At 43.4% G+C, this 16,534-nt stretch overlaps 3 protein-coding genes across 4 annotated transcripts in view; 1 reads left to right on the forward strand and 2 right to left on the reverse strand.

Annotated features, from left to right (window-relative positions):
* Positions 1-9,574, reverse strand: part of LOC128424560 (nucleus accumbens-associated protein 2) — a 30,080-nt gene extending 20,506 nt beyond the window's left edge. The window contains exon 1 of one of the 2 annotated variants that reach the window (XM_053410794.1): positions 9,176-9,574. The gene's annotated coding sequence lies outside the window, so the exon portion shown is untranslated. Of the gene's footprint in view, positions 1-8,537; positions 8,640-9,175 lie in introns of those variants that run through there. The other variant, XM_053410796.1, reaches the window with a different exon arrangement.
* On the forward strand, positions 8,907-12,334 carry LOC128424562 (uncharacterized). Its single transcript, XM_053410797.1, has 2 exons — positions 8,907-9,073; positions 11,307-12,334. The coding sequence occupies exon 2, from the start codon at positions 11,626-11,628 to the stop codon at positions 12,325-12,327; it is 702 nt and encodes a 233-aa protein (XP_053266772.1). The 5' UTR covers positions 8,907-9,073; positions 11,307-11,625; the 3' UTR covers positions 12,328-12,334.
* A 1,946-nt stretch (positions 12,335-14,280) lies between these two features.
* On the reverse strand, positions 14,281-16,054 carry LOC128424827 (transmembrane protein 250). The gene is made up of 2 exons (XM_053411233.1): positions 15,850-16,054; positions 14,281-15,568 (listed from the first exon to the last, which is right to left on the reverse strand). The coding sequence occupies exon 2, from the start codon at positions 15,391-15,393 to the stop codon at positions 14,974-14,976; it is 420 nt and encodes a 139-aa protein (XP_053267208.1). The 5' UTR covers positions 15,394-15,568; positions 15,850-16,054; the 3' UTR covers positions 14,281-14,973.
* Between the last annotated feature and the right edge of the window lie 480 nt (positions 16,055-16,534).

Here is a 16,534-nt window from a genome sequence, read left to right on the forward strand (position 1 = left end):
TAACAGCTGCAGTGTCAATCAAACAAGGGCTTTTTAAGGTGAGAGTAATAAAGAACCCAATAAATTAGCTTATGCACCTTTAAGTGTGAAAGCTGCTTGTTATTCTTCAAGAGTAAAAATACAGCTTTTCTTTACTCACAAGGCGCTTGTCTGCATGAAAAACAAATTTAAGGTTATAGCAGGGGGTTGCATTATCACATCAAACTTGAAAAGCTGCCTGGTGAAGTTCCCAGTGCGTATAACAGTGACGGTGAGAAGTAGAGTGTGTGGCAGGGGAGGCTGGGGGTGGGGGTGAAACAGAAGTAGAGAGAGGTGGGAGGTGGGGGGGCTATGGAGAGAATAAACATGCCATTTTGATCACCATGCGCTGTCGTGTCTGAGCTGAATGCTCTACAGTGACACATGCGTGACATCAGAGCAGCCCAACATGGCTACCAGAGGAGCCCGGCGCAACGCAAAAAATGAGGACACATCTTTCAGCATCAGTGCCCCACTGTCTACAGACAAGCATACACAAACACACACACGCACACACAACCACACAGAGAGAGAGAGAGCGCAGTGCCGACACTGACTGAGTGCCCTGTGTACATTTCTCAATTAGAGCAGACAGAATGCTTTAATTCACTCTCTTCCATGAATAAAAAAAACCCTGCAGGAAAAATAAATGCTATTTGATATCATGAACTGGGGTAGGTGGATAAACAGAACGTCTCATGACATGCGGCAAAGATTTCCCATGATTAAAAAAAATAAAAATCACAATGTTGCCTAGTGTTGGAATGTATCATAAAAGACGGTTTGTTCATGTGCACAGCATTACGTACACATTTATTTTTAGTGCATATACCCCCCCACACACACACACACACCACCATCCCCCCCCCCTCCCCACCCCACACACACAGACACGCACACTCCACTGACCTAAGAATCTTCCAGTCAGCACCAGACTAAGCAAGCACACATGTGCTCAAATAACATGTCACCTTGGATAACCTCATAACGCTGCTAACATACTGAAAAGGTCTCATGCTGACCTATGTGACCAGAGCTTGTCTATCTCTGTCTCAAGTCAGAGCTGATCAAACAACACGGCAAGAGACAGAGAAACTCGCTTAGCAGCAAAATCCCATGTTAATTTTTTTTTACAGATATTCATTTGTGTAACTGAGGGTCAGTCAGTCGAGAGCAAGAGAAGCACCATATGGGAGATTCACAACATTAGCACAAATGCAAGTAGAAGAAAAGAGTGATCCTACTTAAAGATATCAGGGTATAATGCTGTTCTGTAGTTAAACAACCTTGATTAACATTTTTTTCTTGTTTGTCTGTTAGGTCATTGCAGGGCTATACGACCTATAATGCTGTTAGACTTATGATATAGAGCAATGTGGCCTATACTGGTTCACACAGTCATAAAATGTAATTACTCTATACACAGATTGCTTTTATGACCTACTTGTTTTGAATTGTACCAAGTCTTTATAAATAAGACTATTATTATCACCACAGTAGCTACAAAGAGCCTTTTTATCCATGAACTAAATAATTTTTTATGTTTGAGATTGTGAGATTCTTTGCGGTCTGGCTGATATTCAGATGAGAAGGTTGACGCTATACTCTTGGTATGTACATGTATATTAAAAACACCGGTTAGTGACCTTAGCTATAACACCTGAATAAGCTAGCTTGGCATTGCTGCAGCATCCAGCAGCCACCAGAGAGCATTCATTCATTAAAAACCCAATCATTTGTAGAATTTATCCAAATACAAAAAAGTTATATCGACACGTTTTGTCAGGGTAAAGTAAATCAATATTTATAATTTGAGCCAGGCTAGTTTACCATGTTTTCTGTTTTTGTGCTAAGCTAACCTAACTAGCCTGTGGCTGTAGCTTCATAATGAAAGCACATATACAAGAGTGTCGTTGGCACCATAGGTTAGCTTGGTTTAGCTTTGTGTAGCATACAGACCAGAAAAGGCTAGAATGACACATTCAGATTGGAAGAAATATCTAGCAGATACCAGAAAGCTTACTTATATCTAATTTGTTTAATTCATCCAGAATAACCCAAAATTATATCAACAAGCTACAGTTTTATCAGGTGCATACTGCAATTTTTCATCCAAGCCAGGCTAGCAGTTTTCCTCTGTTTCCTGTTAGCTTAGCTAAGCACAAAGACCGGAAACAGCTAGCTTGGTTATGTCGGAGGGTTAAGAGAGTATCCACCAGTAGCCACCAGGTCTTTATGCTAAGCTAAGCTAACTGGCCACTGACATAGACAAGTGCGGCGTCATTCTACCCATCGCTCAGTAGTACATCAAACACACTCAGTAGTACATCAAACAATCATTACATAAATTGTTGCTATGATCACAAAACAAATTTTCTTTCTTACCAATACATGTTGGGACCAAATTTCAAGTCAAGTTCCTAAGAACTTGATAGTTCTTCGGGGAACTTCTACAAATATCAGGTAAGCAATGCTAATGCTGTGATCTAGCGATAATTGCTAACGTATGTTAGCAGTGTAAATGGTAGAGGGGGGGGGGGGGGGCTGTGCAGTAAAAACCACCCACCTCAGATTCCTGTCTTTTTCCACTGGCTCCTCCGAGCGCTGTGCCCGGCTGTGAGGACACGAGGAGGACATACAGAGCAGGTCATCGCCACAGAGACGGGGGGGGGGGGGGGGGGGGTCAGCCCATACGCTTACCTCACTTATTACCTTAAATAGTAATTAGCACGCTTTGTTTACTGCCAGGAGCCTTGAGAGAGGCTTGAAGTTTGCAGCAATTTAATTATGTACAGCAGACAGCAAAAGAGCATGGAAAATTGAGGTGGGCTGCGAGGATAAATGCCATCCATGGTGGTCTCTCTGTCTACGTCTGCGTGAGTGAGTGTGTGCTTGCATGATTTTGTGGGGTTTATTTATGTGTTTGTGTGTGTGTTTGTGCATGTCTGCAGGCGTCATCTCCCGAATTATAGGTTTGACTTTCACAGTGAGTCTAATGTCCCACCGCTGAAAATCTAAGGATCTGGGAAAATTGTTTTAAACCTATTCAGGCTTCTGCGGCTTCACTTACAGTAAAGCCTTTGCAAAGATATGGGGAGTTTAAAGAGTTGATTCAAGCTCGCACTATCTTTCTCTGGAGATATTTAGGTGAATGCCAGTGACCTTATTATTCTAAATCCTGACATAATGCAGATTAAACATACGGAGTTCAACCAAGGCTCGCCAGTTCTGCAGATGAAGGGCTTTAGGTAATAATAAGAGTGATTATACAAGTATGAACAACTTTGGAATCTTTTCAGATTTGCTCTTAATGCATCTTCCATTATAAAAAGTCGAATACGATCCTCATAATGGTACATAACCTTCATGAATTCGAAATATACTGATGCCATGAATACTGGCGAACGAGTAACAAAGTGCAAAATCATATTTTCTATCCTATTTGAGAAGCAGATCTCATGACCATATCAGAAACATGTCCTCATCATGATTCTCAACAGTCTGAAGCGCTCTAATATGGCTAGGTAGGCTATTCATGCTGAAAATACTCAGAACAATGAAATGTGCACATGCTCCCTTTCTTTTCGCTTTTTTTTTAAATACACGAGCACAAATGCACAGACATGTACAATCACACTCTCAACACACTCATACACAAACGCACACACACCACACACGCAACACAGGCACGACATTCTTACCATGTGATCTTGCTAGGCATTATGCCAACGGCCAGACATGTCACTTACCAGAAATCTCTGAGACAGAGCGAGAGAGTGAGAGAGTGAGACTGAAAAAGTGAAAGAGAAAGAGAGAGGAGAGAAAGAGAGAGGGAGATTCTGCACATTTGTGAGAGCTCCTTGTCAAGTGTGAGTACAGTGCATACACTGGGAACATGAAATTTAGCTGCTACAGTTATCTGCAATGTAGTGTGGTGTGGGGGCTGTGATTCTGAGAAAAAAAAAAGAAAAGGAAAGAAAGAGAGACACGTGATCTTTGAAATCTAATGTGGAATTGTTCTGAGGAACATGCCATGTTTACTGTCCATTGTCTCCATTCTTGGAAGGCTTCCTGAAAAGCACGTAGCACGCCAGGACCTTCCAAATCAGTTACATTTCAAAATCAGAAACGGTTCCTGCTGATCCTTCCTCTCATTTACCCCCACTCAGTATTCCTGCATATGCATGAATGGTGTGTGTTGGTGCATAGCACATGAGAGTAAAGATGGAAAATCACAGATCACAGAACCTATGCTCCATATTATCATATTTGTGTGTGCCTCAACAAACACAACTCACACATCCTTCCTCGTTTTTTATCTTTTAGCTTGTTGTCAATTCTAAGAAGAAGATAAATATCCGGCACTCTACATATTAAACGAGCATTGTATTCGAGGAACTGCACAACCCTGTCATGTGGCTTTATTTGTTTTAAATCACCTTTTTAAACCACAAACATGCCGCGCACACGTAGCTTGGCTGCAAAACACTATAGCATCACGCTAATCACTGGTTTATCTTTTTTTACCCCAGCTGGATCCCATCCCAATCATATTTGCTTTTGATTCAGGTGGGAAACGTTAGCTTACCGCGTTAGCAGACCTACCAGTGGAACATTGGTCATTTGACCGTAATTTAGTTTATTCAAGTAAATTTATAAAATTCGCGCAATTGGCAGTTTATCTGATTTGATGTGACTCCCAACTTGATTCATGCTTTGATGAGGAAACACGTGGACGTGGCGAGGTCACTGGGGCCTCCAGCTTTGTTGACCATTCATGTACGTTTCACAACTGGGACTTTATGATCCTATAAACCCCATGCAAAGAGCTGAGAGGATGGTCTTCCTTTTCAGGTCACAACAGAAATATTGGAGGGTGAACATAAAGGTCATTTCAGATTTATGGAAATACGAGACGTTAAAAAACGGTAGCCGACTACTCTCATGCTCACAGATGTTTGGGCTTTTCCACCACAAAAGAAAACAAGCTGTCTCTCTTTCCTCTCAGTCCCTCTGGTACATTGAATTGAACATTTGCATGCTGGCCAAACACAACCAATCCAATACAGACCTTGAAATAATTGGGTTGCAGTTTTCAAGCAGGTTTTAATTGTGGACACTTGACGGAAAAAGCAGTTTAACACCTCCTCAGTCAAAGAGAAACTACTGTGAGCTGGAGGACAGATTTGTCAAGAAAATGGGAGGAAAGTTCAAATTAGCTTCAAAATGAACTTATGCGGCTTCTTATATATACTATATAAGAAGTCGCAACGATATATGTGTTGGATTTATCTGGTATGGATGAGCATTAGGGGCAGGGAAAAGAAAAAAAATTATATATATATATATATATATATATATAACAATATAGTCAAAGTGTTGAGAAAAAAAGATGAAAAGTTAAGAATCAGGTCAAACTAAAGCGGAGGAGGAGAATTTTTTTCCCATTGTGCAGTTTTAAAACACAACTGAAATGTTTGGAATAAACTCAAACTTATCCAGAGGAGGACGTTTTTTTTAAATCTGCTTAGTTGGTTACGTCACAGTTAAGAATAAAGGAATACCCTTTACATTATTGATATGATACAGCTATCTATAAGCATAGAGTTGCACCACTTCAGAAAATCACACTCACACCCCAGGGATGTGACATTTTGGCAGCTCATATAACTCTCAGTCGCTCCTCTAACTGGATTAGATGTACCAAAGAAGTGAACTTCACTCTCCACATTTCAACTTCTTTCTCGAAATGCAAACCCTTCCTCCTCTCCAGATTTTTCTCCTTATGTCTGGCCCCAACCGTCTTCAGTACGAAACATTTACTTGTTGTATTTTAGCTCCGACCAACGAAGCCTCAACGCAGGAGCTGAAGCAGCAGCAGCAGCAGAAACGTGTCTTTTAAATCCATCAGGGTTTAACCAGTCGGCTCTGCCTTATGTGCAGAAAGTACCAGCCTAATGCATGAGAATATGATGTGCGAGTGGTGCCCTGTATCGCATACCATCAGCAATGACTCATCACTGTCTCAGGAAAGGAAAACATCATACACGCATAAAGCTACTCCCCACACACGCATAGGCAGAGAAGGAGTGCATCGAGCATGAGGCCACGCACACACACACAAACACAAACACACACACACAGCAAATAAAGCAGTGCCGAGGACGAACGTGGACACCAGGTTTTATGTTGTTATGGTTCGGATCAATAAAAGTGTTTTAAGGTCTGCCTTTGATGATTTTTAACATCAGTACATTAGCATGCAGTGTTATTCTACTGTGTGTGTGTTACTGTGAAATACAGTTGGAATAGACAAAGACGCTTGTCCCGCAATATTTACCGTCCACAAAATCACAGTGTAAATCACCTTTAGGTTTTCTCCAAGTGCTCGACATATTTATCGAGCACTGCTGGACGCTAACTTGTATCTCTTACAAAGCTCCGGAGAAATTTTACCGAGGTTGTAACCTGACTGTGCTTATTCTTATTTTCTGACAGTTTTACTCCTCACCTCTTTCCGTCAGTGCCCAGCATCAGTTACATTTGAAACTAGTGTTGCCGTTCTCTTGCCTTGACACTCCCCACTTGCAGACAACCCCGGGCCCCCTTGTGGAATGCTGTATAGCGTGAGGCCTATGGAGGAAGGGCATCCCGGGACACAGCGAGAGCACACAAATACACACTCGCACACACACACACACACGCACACACTACATATGCTAACACAGCCACTAACACGCACATAGACAAATACAGCTGTTGAGAGCCTTCACAACCCTTTTGGCAGACTTCCAAGGCAAAGACGAGTGCTGGAAGGCCTCCGTTTAGAGAGAAAGAGAGAGAGAGAGAAAAAAAAAGTCTCACATTTTCCATGTATGTTGTATTTAACACTTGAAGATAGAAAGTTGGCAGCACAAACGCCACATTACCATCGAACTGATACCCCCCCATCCCGTACTGTGGGGAGGAGGAAGATTATCAAAAACTACCTTGATGCAAAGCTCGTCTACAAATGCAACACATCTCATTATCGCTCATGGTATATTTCACAGAAGAGAAACAGAAGGGACGTTTTTCTTAAAAAACAAGATTCACACTACACTGGTTTAATGATTCATACGGATCTATAATGAAGGGCTTAAGGACTGATCCAACCTTTGTGACTTCTGTTAGGGCACTAGGATCCTTAGTTCATATAAGAAAGATAAAGATGTCGCCCATAACCAATGCGCAAATATGTGCGTGTTTTTTTCCCTTTGCAAAATCATCTTGACAACAAACACATGACTCCGCTGTGGTCTAGAGACAATAAGAAAGAGAGCAGGGTGTCAGAGAAAAGAGTGTGTGTGAGAGAGAGGGAAGGAAAGTGACAGGAAATTATGAAAATCGCCACAGGCTGCGTGTCGGCGAGCCACAAACTGCACCCATGTACACACACACACACACAGGAGGGGAGGGGAGGGGAGTGTATGTATAGTCAGATATGGCTCCTGCAGGGTTCAGGTGAGGTAAACAAAGCCACAACTGACATATCAGACACTGCGGGCTACGGTTACGTGCAAGAAGGGGAAAACTTGTTTTTCCACCTTTAATTGAATCTGAATTTGCTACAACATATTCAACATATCAAGATTATGAAATAAAGCGCCTTGGGTCCATTTTGGCTCTAGACGAAAGATTTAATGGACTTCATTGTGTCTTTTTTGTAAATTATTCTAAATGTTGTTTTTAGGGCACCCAGGTTATATTTTAAAGTCAAATCATCATCTAAACATGCAGATACCTTGAAGTAACACTTTAAATGCTTGTGGGTGAGGGTTCATACAGTGACACTCTTCAAACATTCACTCAGGTTATTTAAACTGTTCGGTAACGGCCTTTGCATCTTTGGTGCACATTTTGGTCCAGGCCAAGAATCTTTTATCCCACATTTTAATTTAGAAAAGGATCATATATGTTGTTGACAATTCTCATGCACTCAGATTAGTTTTTAAACACAAAATCACCATTTAAACATGCGGACATTCCTTAAACTAACAATTCAATATAGGCAACACTCCTTCAACCTTTGCTCACAAGGATTTGAACCGTTATCTCAACATATCGTCATGTTTAAATAATGGATTTGTGCCCATTTTGGCCCAGCCCGAGGACTTTATAGCTTTTAATAATGGATTTTGTTGTCTATTATTATAAATGTTGTTGATTTTCTAGTGCACTCAGGTTAGATTTTAAACACTAAAGCATCATTTGAACATTCAGACATCTTGAAGTAACACTTTAAAATCCTTGTGTGAGTGAGATGTTTGAGACGGCAGCTGCACGGGATCATACCGTAACACACTTCAAACCCTAACTCACGTGTATTTAAACTGTTAAATGAAGGTATATCAAGGAATTTATAGCCTTAATTATGACATTTTTTTGTAAATACTAATTAATGTTGCGAGCACCAAGGTTAGAATTTAAACACCAAACCGCCATTTAAACGTGCAGATACTGTTTAAACTAGCACTTACGAGTGTGGCAGCTGCAATGGATCCTATAGGAACTCTGCACTGCCCCCAAAAAACCCCTGCTGCAACCTCAGCTGATCTCTGTGCTGTAGCACAGACTGCTTGTAGCAGTCGTGCAGCATATAGCAACACAATAGATGCATTATGGGTGGAGATTTTTTTTTGGGGGGGGGGGGGGGGGGTTGACTTCATTATGACGCAAGAGCGATAATAAATCCCACCACTTTCTCTACTCGTGCAGCTGAAACTAATGACAATAGTATTCCTGTGGGCTTTTTTTTAAAGAGCTGTCCAAAATAGGACTACACTGTCCTGGGGAATGTGGGAGGGTAAAAATAATAAACTACAAAAATATGATTTGTGATTGGTGGCCGTAGTGGTGGGACACACTTTCTGTGCGTGAAAATCCACTCATCCAAATGACTTTGTGTGGAAGTTAAAGAGTGTAAAACTTGACTTAAGCAGAGTACAGTGTGCTGGCGCGGATGAGATCGTGGTTGTGTATGCGCACGGAGAAGGAGCGAGGGAGTAAATGCATGGTAATGAGAAGAGGGGGAAAAAAAGAAGAAGCCTATGCGTCATGCAAATCAGGCACTGTAAACACGGAGCCAAGACGAGACGAGAGCAGTGGATGTATTTACCCAGATATGTGGTTATTCCATGAGCCGCGGCTGTCAGCTGGCGCAGATGTGGCACACGCTTCTCCCTCCGGACGGACCTCTAAAGTTTTGCTGGGTGTTTCAAAAGACGGGAAGAACAGAAAAAAAGGCAAAAGAGCAGGCCCCTGGCTTTCCTCTAGTCCGCTGTCTCTCCCTCTATCTCTCCCTCTTCGGTCCTGGCTCTCCCATCTCTCTATCCCACTCTCTCTTTCTCTCTCTCCGCTGTCCCCTTACAGGAAGTGAACGCAGGGCGCACTCACATGCACACAGTGCGCGGACCGCGAGCCGCCTGACATCACGCACGGCTCGGTGTGCACTTCTTTTTTAAAGACGCAGACATGTTGGCGGGACCTGGCAGGGGTTTATTTCCCACTGGGCTGGAGGTGCACTCAGTCCCGGCAGCAGCAGAACACACGGTTCGGTCGCGGGCTACCGTGCGCCTTTAGGGACACGTGAACCCGGTGCACTCGGCAGAATTAAAGGTGTAGACTGCGAACATGTGAGAGTATATAAACCCGCAGCCGTGTGTGAGCAAGTGTGTGAAAGGGGACAACACACCGGATGCATACAGTGCGAGAGGCTGCACACGGGACGGGCTCTTCTTCTTCCTACTCCTCTTTTTTTTTGTGCGTGTCCTATAAGGACAATGTACATGTGTGGTTACCTCACGTGTCCCCGTGCGATGACAGCTCACTGCACGATGATGCGCATGTGCTGCTGCTGCTGCTGAGTTTTCAAAAGCGCCAACTGCAGGCGGCGTGTGGCCAGGTCCAACTTTTCTTTCACTGCAGACCAGACATGCAATCATCACCATGCGGCATGCAACGAACTGATACACTGCAGGGGGGGGGGGGGGGGTGCAGAGCTCAATTTGCTGAAATGTCCCTCACAGACAGGCATGACATAAACAGGGAATATGATTTTATTATTATCATTTAAGATAGGAGTCAGTGGTTCTCTTCTTTTTCTGCTTGCAAACCTTTTAAAACAAAGTTAAGTCAAATTGAAAGCTCTTGTCTAACTCAATGAGCTGTTAAAAGAGGCAAAATGTTTTTTTATAGATTTAAAACTTAATGTAGGCCCAACGACCTAAATACCACAGGTAAAAAGCAAAAAACAGATGATGTGGTTTTATGAAGCGAATATATATATATATATATATGTTTAATTTGGGGTCATACGGAACTGAATGTGGTCACAAGATGGTTTTCAGGTGCTAGATACAGCTTTGAAGCACTTTTGAAATAAAATAGTATAAAGGATACAAATAGTGGCTAAAGATAAAGTTAGACCACGCAACTACACAGAATGTATTCAGCCGTCTATTACGATTCGCTTAAACAAGATATTGCCTGATAAGGGGCTTAGTATAGTTTCGTATAGGATAGCTTCTTTGTCTTTGTTCGGTTTATTGGCAGGTTGCAGCAACACCCAGGTTCATTACCGATTCACTTTATCTTCTTAATATCAATTTATTTTTGATGCTTTTATGGCCTTTCTAAAATTGGCAAATTACATCTCCCCATCATGCTGACTTTAATCTAAAGTCTTGAATCTAAGTCAGTCGTCCCTCACCTTTTTTTAATTGCAACTCTTTTAAAACACGGTTAGGTAAAATAACAAGCCCTCACAAGCAAAAAATATAATTGTAAGCTGTTAGAAGAGGTACAAGAGGTTTAAAAGTAATTTGGCCCAAAGAGCTAACCTAGTATCTGACAAGTAAACAGAAAACCTGTATATATTGTAAAACATGATAAATAATAATATACGATATATTAGATAAACTCTGGAATGGCTTTATGGAGCAGAATTATGCATTTTGCCCCCTAAATCTAGTGGTTGTCACCCTAGGTGTCAGGAGCCGTAAGGCACTATTGAAGAGAGGGTCACAATATGATTTCCAGAAAGCAGATACAACTTAAAAACGATTATTAATTGTATTAATTATCACCTCCACCTGTGTAAGCTTAGCTGTCAAATCCCAGTTTGCTCTGTATTCATTAACACATCACAGACCTTATTATCTCTCCTCTCATAATGGCACTGAAAGGCCTTTATTTCTCACCTTCGTTTTCACTTCTAACTTCTCGTGTTGCTTCTGTCTTCTCTCCAGGATCAATACAATTCATCACCTCCTCCCCCATTCATCACCTCCTTTTTCCCCGACTCTCTGGACACTCTTCAGTTTGCCTACAGGTCAAATAGGTCAACTGCAGATGCCATCTCCCTCACCATCCACACTGCCCTCTCCCACCTGGACCAGAGGGACACATATGTGAGAATGCTGTTCATCGACTACAGTTCAGCATTCAACACCATTGTGCCCCCGTGAGTGGATTCTGAACTTCCTGACGGGCAGACCACAGGCGGTGCGGATCGGCAGCACCACATCCTCCACCCTGACTCTCAACACCGGTGCCCCCCAGGGCTGCATGCTCAGTCCTCTCCTGTACTCCCTGTTCATGCATGACTGCGTGGCCACCCACAGCTCCAACACCATCGTCAAGTTTGCTGATGACACCACTGTCATAGGCCTGATCACCGGCGACGATGAGAAGGCCTACAGAGAGGAGGTCAGAGCCCTGACATCTTGGTGCCAGTACAGGAAGAGACAAGGAGTGGAACACGCCCCCCTCTCCATCAACGAGACCACGGTGGAGCGAGTCAGCAGCTTCAAGTTCCTCGGGGTCCACATCAGTGATGACCTGACCTGGACCCATCACACAGACTCCATCAGGAAGTCGGCCAGGCAGCAGCTCTTCGTCCTACGCAGGCTGCGGAAGCTCCACATGGACTCCAGGATTCTCTGCAACTTCTACAGGTGCACCATAGAGAGTATCCTGACTGGCTGCATCACCGCCTGGTATGGCAGCTGCACCGCCCTGAACCGTAAGGCTTTACAGAGGGTGGTGAAGTCCGCCCAGCACATCACCAGGACGGCGCTACCATCCATGGAGGACCTCTACACCCAGCGGTGCAGGAAGAAGAGCAGCCGGATTATTAAAGACCCCTTTCATCCTAGCCATAACATTTTTTGCCTGCTGCCGTCTGGCAGACGGTACCGCAGCATCAGGGCCCGCACCACCAGGCTCAGAGAGGCCATAAGACTTTTAAACTCCTCTGAACTTCAATAACTCCACCAAACCAGCACCGTGGCATATTTGCATAATTGCACAAATTGCACTATTGCATTATTTTATTTCTCTCTTCATCTGTAAATATATATATTTAGATATATATATTTTATTTTCTATTTTAAATGTTGATATTCTATTTAACTCTATTTTATACTATTTCTATTTAATTTTTTTTAGGTTGTAATTACTTGAGCATTGCTAGAAGACAGCCTGTGACTCAAGCATTTCATTGCCAGCGACTGCTTAATGTTATTGTTGTGCATTTGACAATAAAAATCTTGAATCTTGAATCTTGAATACCCGGTTGAGACGTGTCTCTGTACGGTCTTGTGATATTCCTATATGAGCCTGCTGTGTGTTTACAGTACGCTTATTGTACCTCTAGTGCTATTTTAAGCACTGTAATATTCCCTATCGGGATTATCATGTGTCTGTGGTGGTCAACAGTGAGTTTATAATGATCGTATTGTACCATTAGAGCAGCTATATATTCTCATCAGTGTTTGCAAGGAAATTAAAGAGTTTTTCCCCCATTATGACTCATCATTCAACTAAATTCACTGAAAGCTGTAACTGTGGCCTGATTAAATATCAGATTAAATAAAGTGAAGACCGTGGTGACCGTGGCAACACGAAGGGCACCATGAATTATTCCCTGGGAAAATAGTGAAAATGTCAAAAATGCCCAAGGTCACAATGTCAAAGAAAAGATTAATAAATTCTGGATCTGCACCTTTGTCAGGATCCATGAAATTTGTATGGGTTCTCACTTTGCCTATGTCCCACCCTTCCACCAAATTTTGTGGAAATCCAATCAGTAGTTTTTGCTTAGTCCTGTTCACAAACAAACACATGGACAAAACATTACCTCCTTGGCGTAACAATAACCATAGTGGCATAATTGAAGGTGATGTTGTATGACCGAATTGTTTGAAGTTACCTATTTTTAAGTCGTCCGGATTGCTCCAGCATGTGCTGAATATAATAATTTCATGCAGCGATTCGTGTGCATTACCATGTATTCTATATTTCTCATAAATGAAGAGTCCAAGGATTGACCTGGATGGGGGGGGGGGCTGCGGGGGGATCAAAAGCAGAAGATGTGTTGATGTCAAACAAGAAAACAAAACAGGCAAGTCATTCAGACAAAGCAACCAAAAAGAAGAAATGAAAATGCGTGGGTAGTGACTTAATCAAGTTCACCTACAGTCCAGTGCTATACCGACACCACGAGACAACTCATGTTCTCCAGTTCTCCTCTGGTGCAGCTGGGCTGTCAGATCGGCCCCGGCTCTCGAGTACCAGGCATATGATGCGTTGATCCTCCGAACAAAAGCTTATTGTTGCCGCCTGATTATGCATTTGCCGCTCAAGACCATACCAGTCTCAAGCATGTCTCAGTCGGTTTTCCCAGAACATGTGTCGAAAGTTCATATGAAAAGATGGCCCTGCTGGTAGTTGCCAACTTCTTTCCTCTTTGTGTCATGTCCTATAATGGAAAGTAAGCCAGGACATCTACGTTGATTTTTGTAGAAGGTATAAAATATTCATGAAAATACCCAATACAGACGTTGAAGTGTTAAACAGATTCTTTCGACTTCAACCTCATGCACCCCCATGAGTTTCATGACAGCGTATGCTTCATGCTATGTGATAATGAGGCTATATAAGGTAACTGGGACACAGCCAGTTCCATTGTTATGCTTGGCAGAAAACAGCGGGGTCTAGTTGTGGTTGGTGTTTGTTGCGCTGGGGGAAGCTGAACAGAGAAGTCAGTCAGATCAGCTCTGAAACCATGTGAAGAGCGACTGACGGAGCACTTGACCCAACGCCCTATTTTCAATTTGAACTGTCACACACTCTTATGACACAGCTCGGGGCGCACCGTCTTGGGTGTTAGACATCACAGTTCGCAAATTGACTCGGCCACGCATCTCAGGGCATGACACATTTCATCAAAACAAAATTTATTAAATTACTTTACAAAAACAAAAACAAAAAAGCTGGATGTTTTTTCACTTTAACGCCTGGCCACCCCCCCAAGCCCTATTTCACAAAACAACATTATACACACTGCTGTTGTCGTCTTGTTTCGGTCACCTTCGCCACCATAACTTTTCAGCTTCATCTATGTGGTATATTTTCATATGATATTAACATAATCCACATTGTCAACCGGAGAATCATGGTGCTATTTTGCTTTTTGCTTTAGGGCCCACTTTGTGTTATTTTTGGCACGCATGCCGGTCTTGCATCACACAGCCATGATGCACATTAGTCATAGAGTAAGTCACGTCTTCATGCAACAGACATTCACTTTTTCCATTATTGCAAACGGAACAGTTCCCGGTCAAGATGTACTTCAGATTCTGTGAAAACCGTTTACAAATGGCGTGAAAACACGATAGAGATGTAATAGAAATAACATATGAAATATTCCATCAGATCCAAAACCCAACCAATAAGGTTTTTACGCATTTAACCCCAACGTCAAAAAGGGGTCTTCTTTGACTACAGCGGAGTGACACAGAGCCATCCCAGAGGACATGTCAAAGCTGTTTGCTGTCCCATGAACCCACACAAAGCTGAGGTTGCAGGCCGCCGCTTCCCCGTGGCACACACTACATTTCCATCACATCGCAGCTACATGTCCACAAACACCATGAAGCACCAGCCGAGCCCGCCCACCAGGAACATGGTGATCTGCATGCTGTAGATGATCAGGTCATTCACCACACCAAAGTCGAGACGCCGGTGACCCAACAAGAGCAGGATGATGGACAGCTTGTACTGCAGCCGCAGGAGCACGCGCACGCTCACGTACTGCAGGAAGAAGAGGGCGGAGAGCGCCACCCAGAGCAGGGAGGTCAGGAGGCTACAGCCGAAGTACAGGAGGAAGCGGAGGAAGCTGTACATGCAGCGGGAGCGCAGGTACAGGTCGAAGTTGTTGTACTTGGTGCGCACTAGCTTGGAGGCGTGCGTCGACCCGCAGGCTGAGTGCATGCAGGTGGTGTGGGGGCCATGGAAGCTGCGCACCCGCCGTGGGATGGGGATCACAGGCATGGGTGGGCTACGGGAGCCCGGGAGTGCCAGCTGCAGGGGGAGTCCTCTGTGAGAGAGGCGGCTGGGGAGGCAGGAAGCTTCATTTGGTTGTGGGGGCGACGAGCAGCTCTGGAAGTGGCAGCTCGGGGTGTGGGTCCAGTCAGAGAGGCCTTCCTCCTTCAGGTGCAACACAGATCTGAGGAGATATGACATTGTTACTGTTCATTTCTTATTGCGATGACAACCTGTGCATGAACACATGGCTGCAAACCTAACCCAAGAAATACAGGCCTCTGCAAAGTGTTTATTTTTTGCTGAAGTAGAACATAACATGCATTTCAACACATGAGGTTAAGGCAGTGTGTGAGCTCCGCGTTATATTTGCACGACTACATCAGAGCTGTGACCCCAAATAACACATTCTCTCCATATATTGCTCTGTGGAAACAAGTGATGGTGAAGAATCAGTGATCTTACATGCAACACTATGGCGCCTTCCTCCTCAGTAAGACAAGACGACGGCTGATTGGCTCTCTGCGGCACTGAATCACATGATGGACACTTAGTGACTGGGACTCCAACGTAAACACACGGGATTTGTTTTCTGTCTTTTCTTGTTTATCTTTCCTCGCGTCGGGTTGTTTTATTCCGGCGGAGATGCGACGTCAAGCCGGTTCCGCGAACGTAAAACTGTCGCAAAGCAAACGAGTCACGCTGCCCGTGACGTCAGACGGCGAGTTAAAGGGGAAGTGCGCCTCAACCGGAGAGATTGGAGCTGTGGATTTTCTATTGAGTTACACGGTGAGCAAATATTATATGATACATTAATAATATGTATATGTGTTTTTGTTTGGGGGAGATTTTGGATTTCTGTGCAACAACAACAACAATAATATCATTATCATCATCATAATGGCTCCATCTCCTCCCACGACCCTCACAATAATAAAAAGTATAGATGGTTTATGATATATGATGTATAATAATACTAATACTAATACTAATAATGATAAAAGTGAAAATCCCCTCCCACTTCCCCTCTCCACATGACCTACTACTTCCTCCTGTGGCTCCACCTCCAGAAGCTCCACAGGAAGTCAGCTCACCTGGCTCACGTCTCTTTAAACAATGAGACCTGAGGGGCTGCATGATGGAGGCCTCA

The sequence above is a fragment of the Pleuronectes platessa genome, chromosome 19, assembly GCF_947347685.1.
Source record: "Pleuronectes platessa chromosome 19, fPlePla1.1, whole genome shotgun sequence".
Taxonomy (NCBI): domain Eukaryota; kingdom Metazoa; phylum Chordata; class Actinopteri; order Pleuronectiformes; family Pleuronectidae; genus Pleuronectes; species Pleuronectes platessa.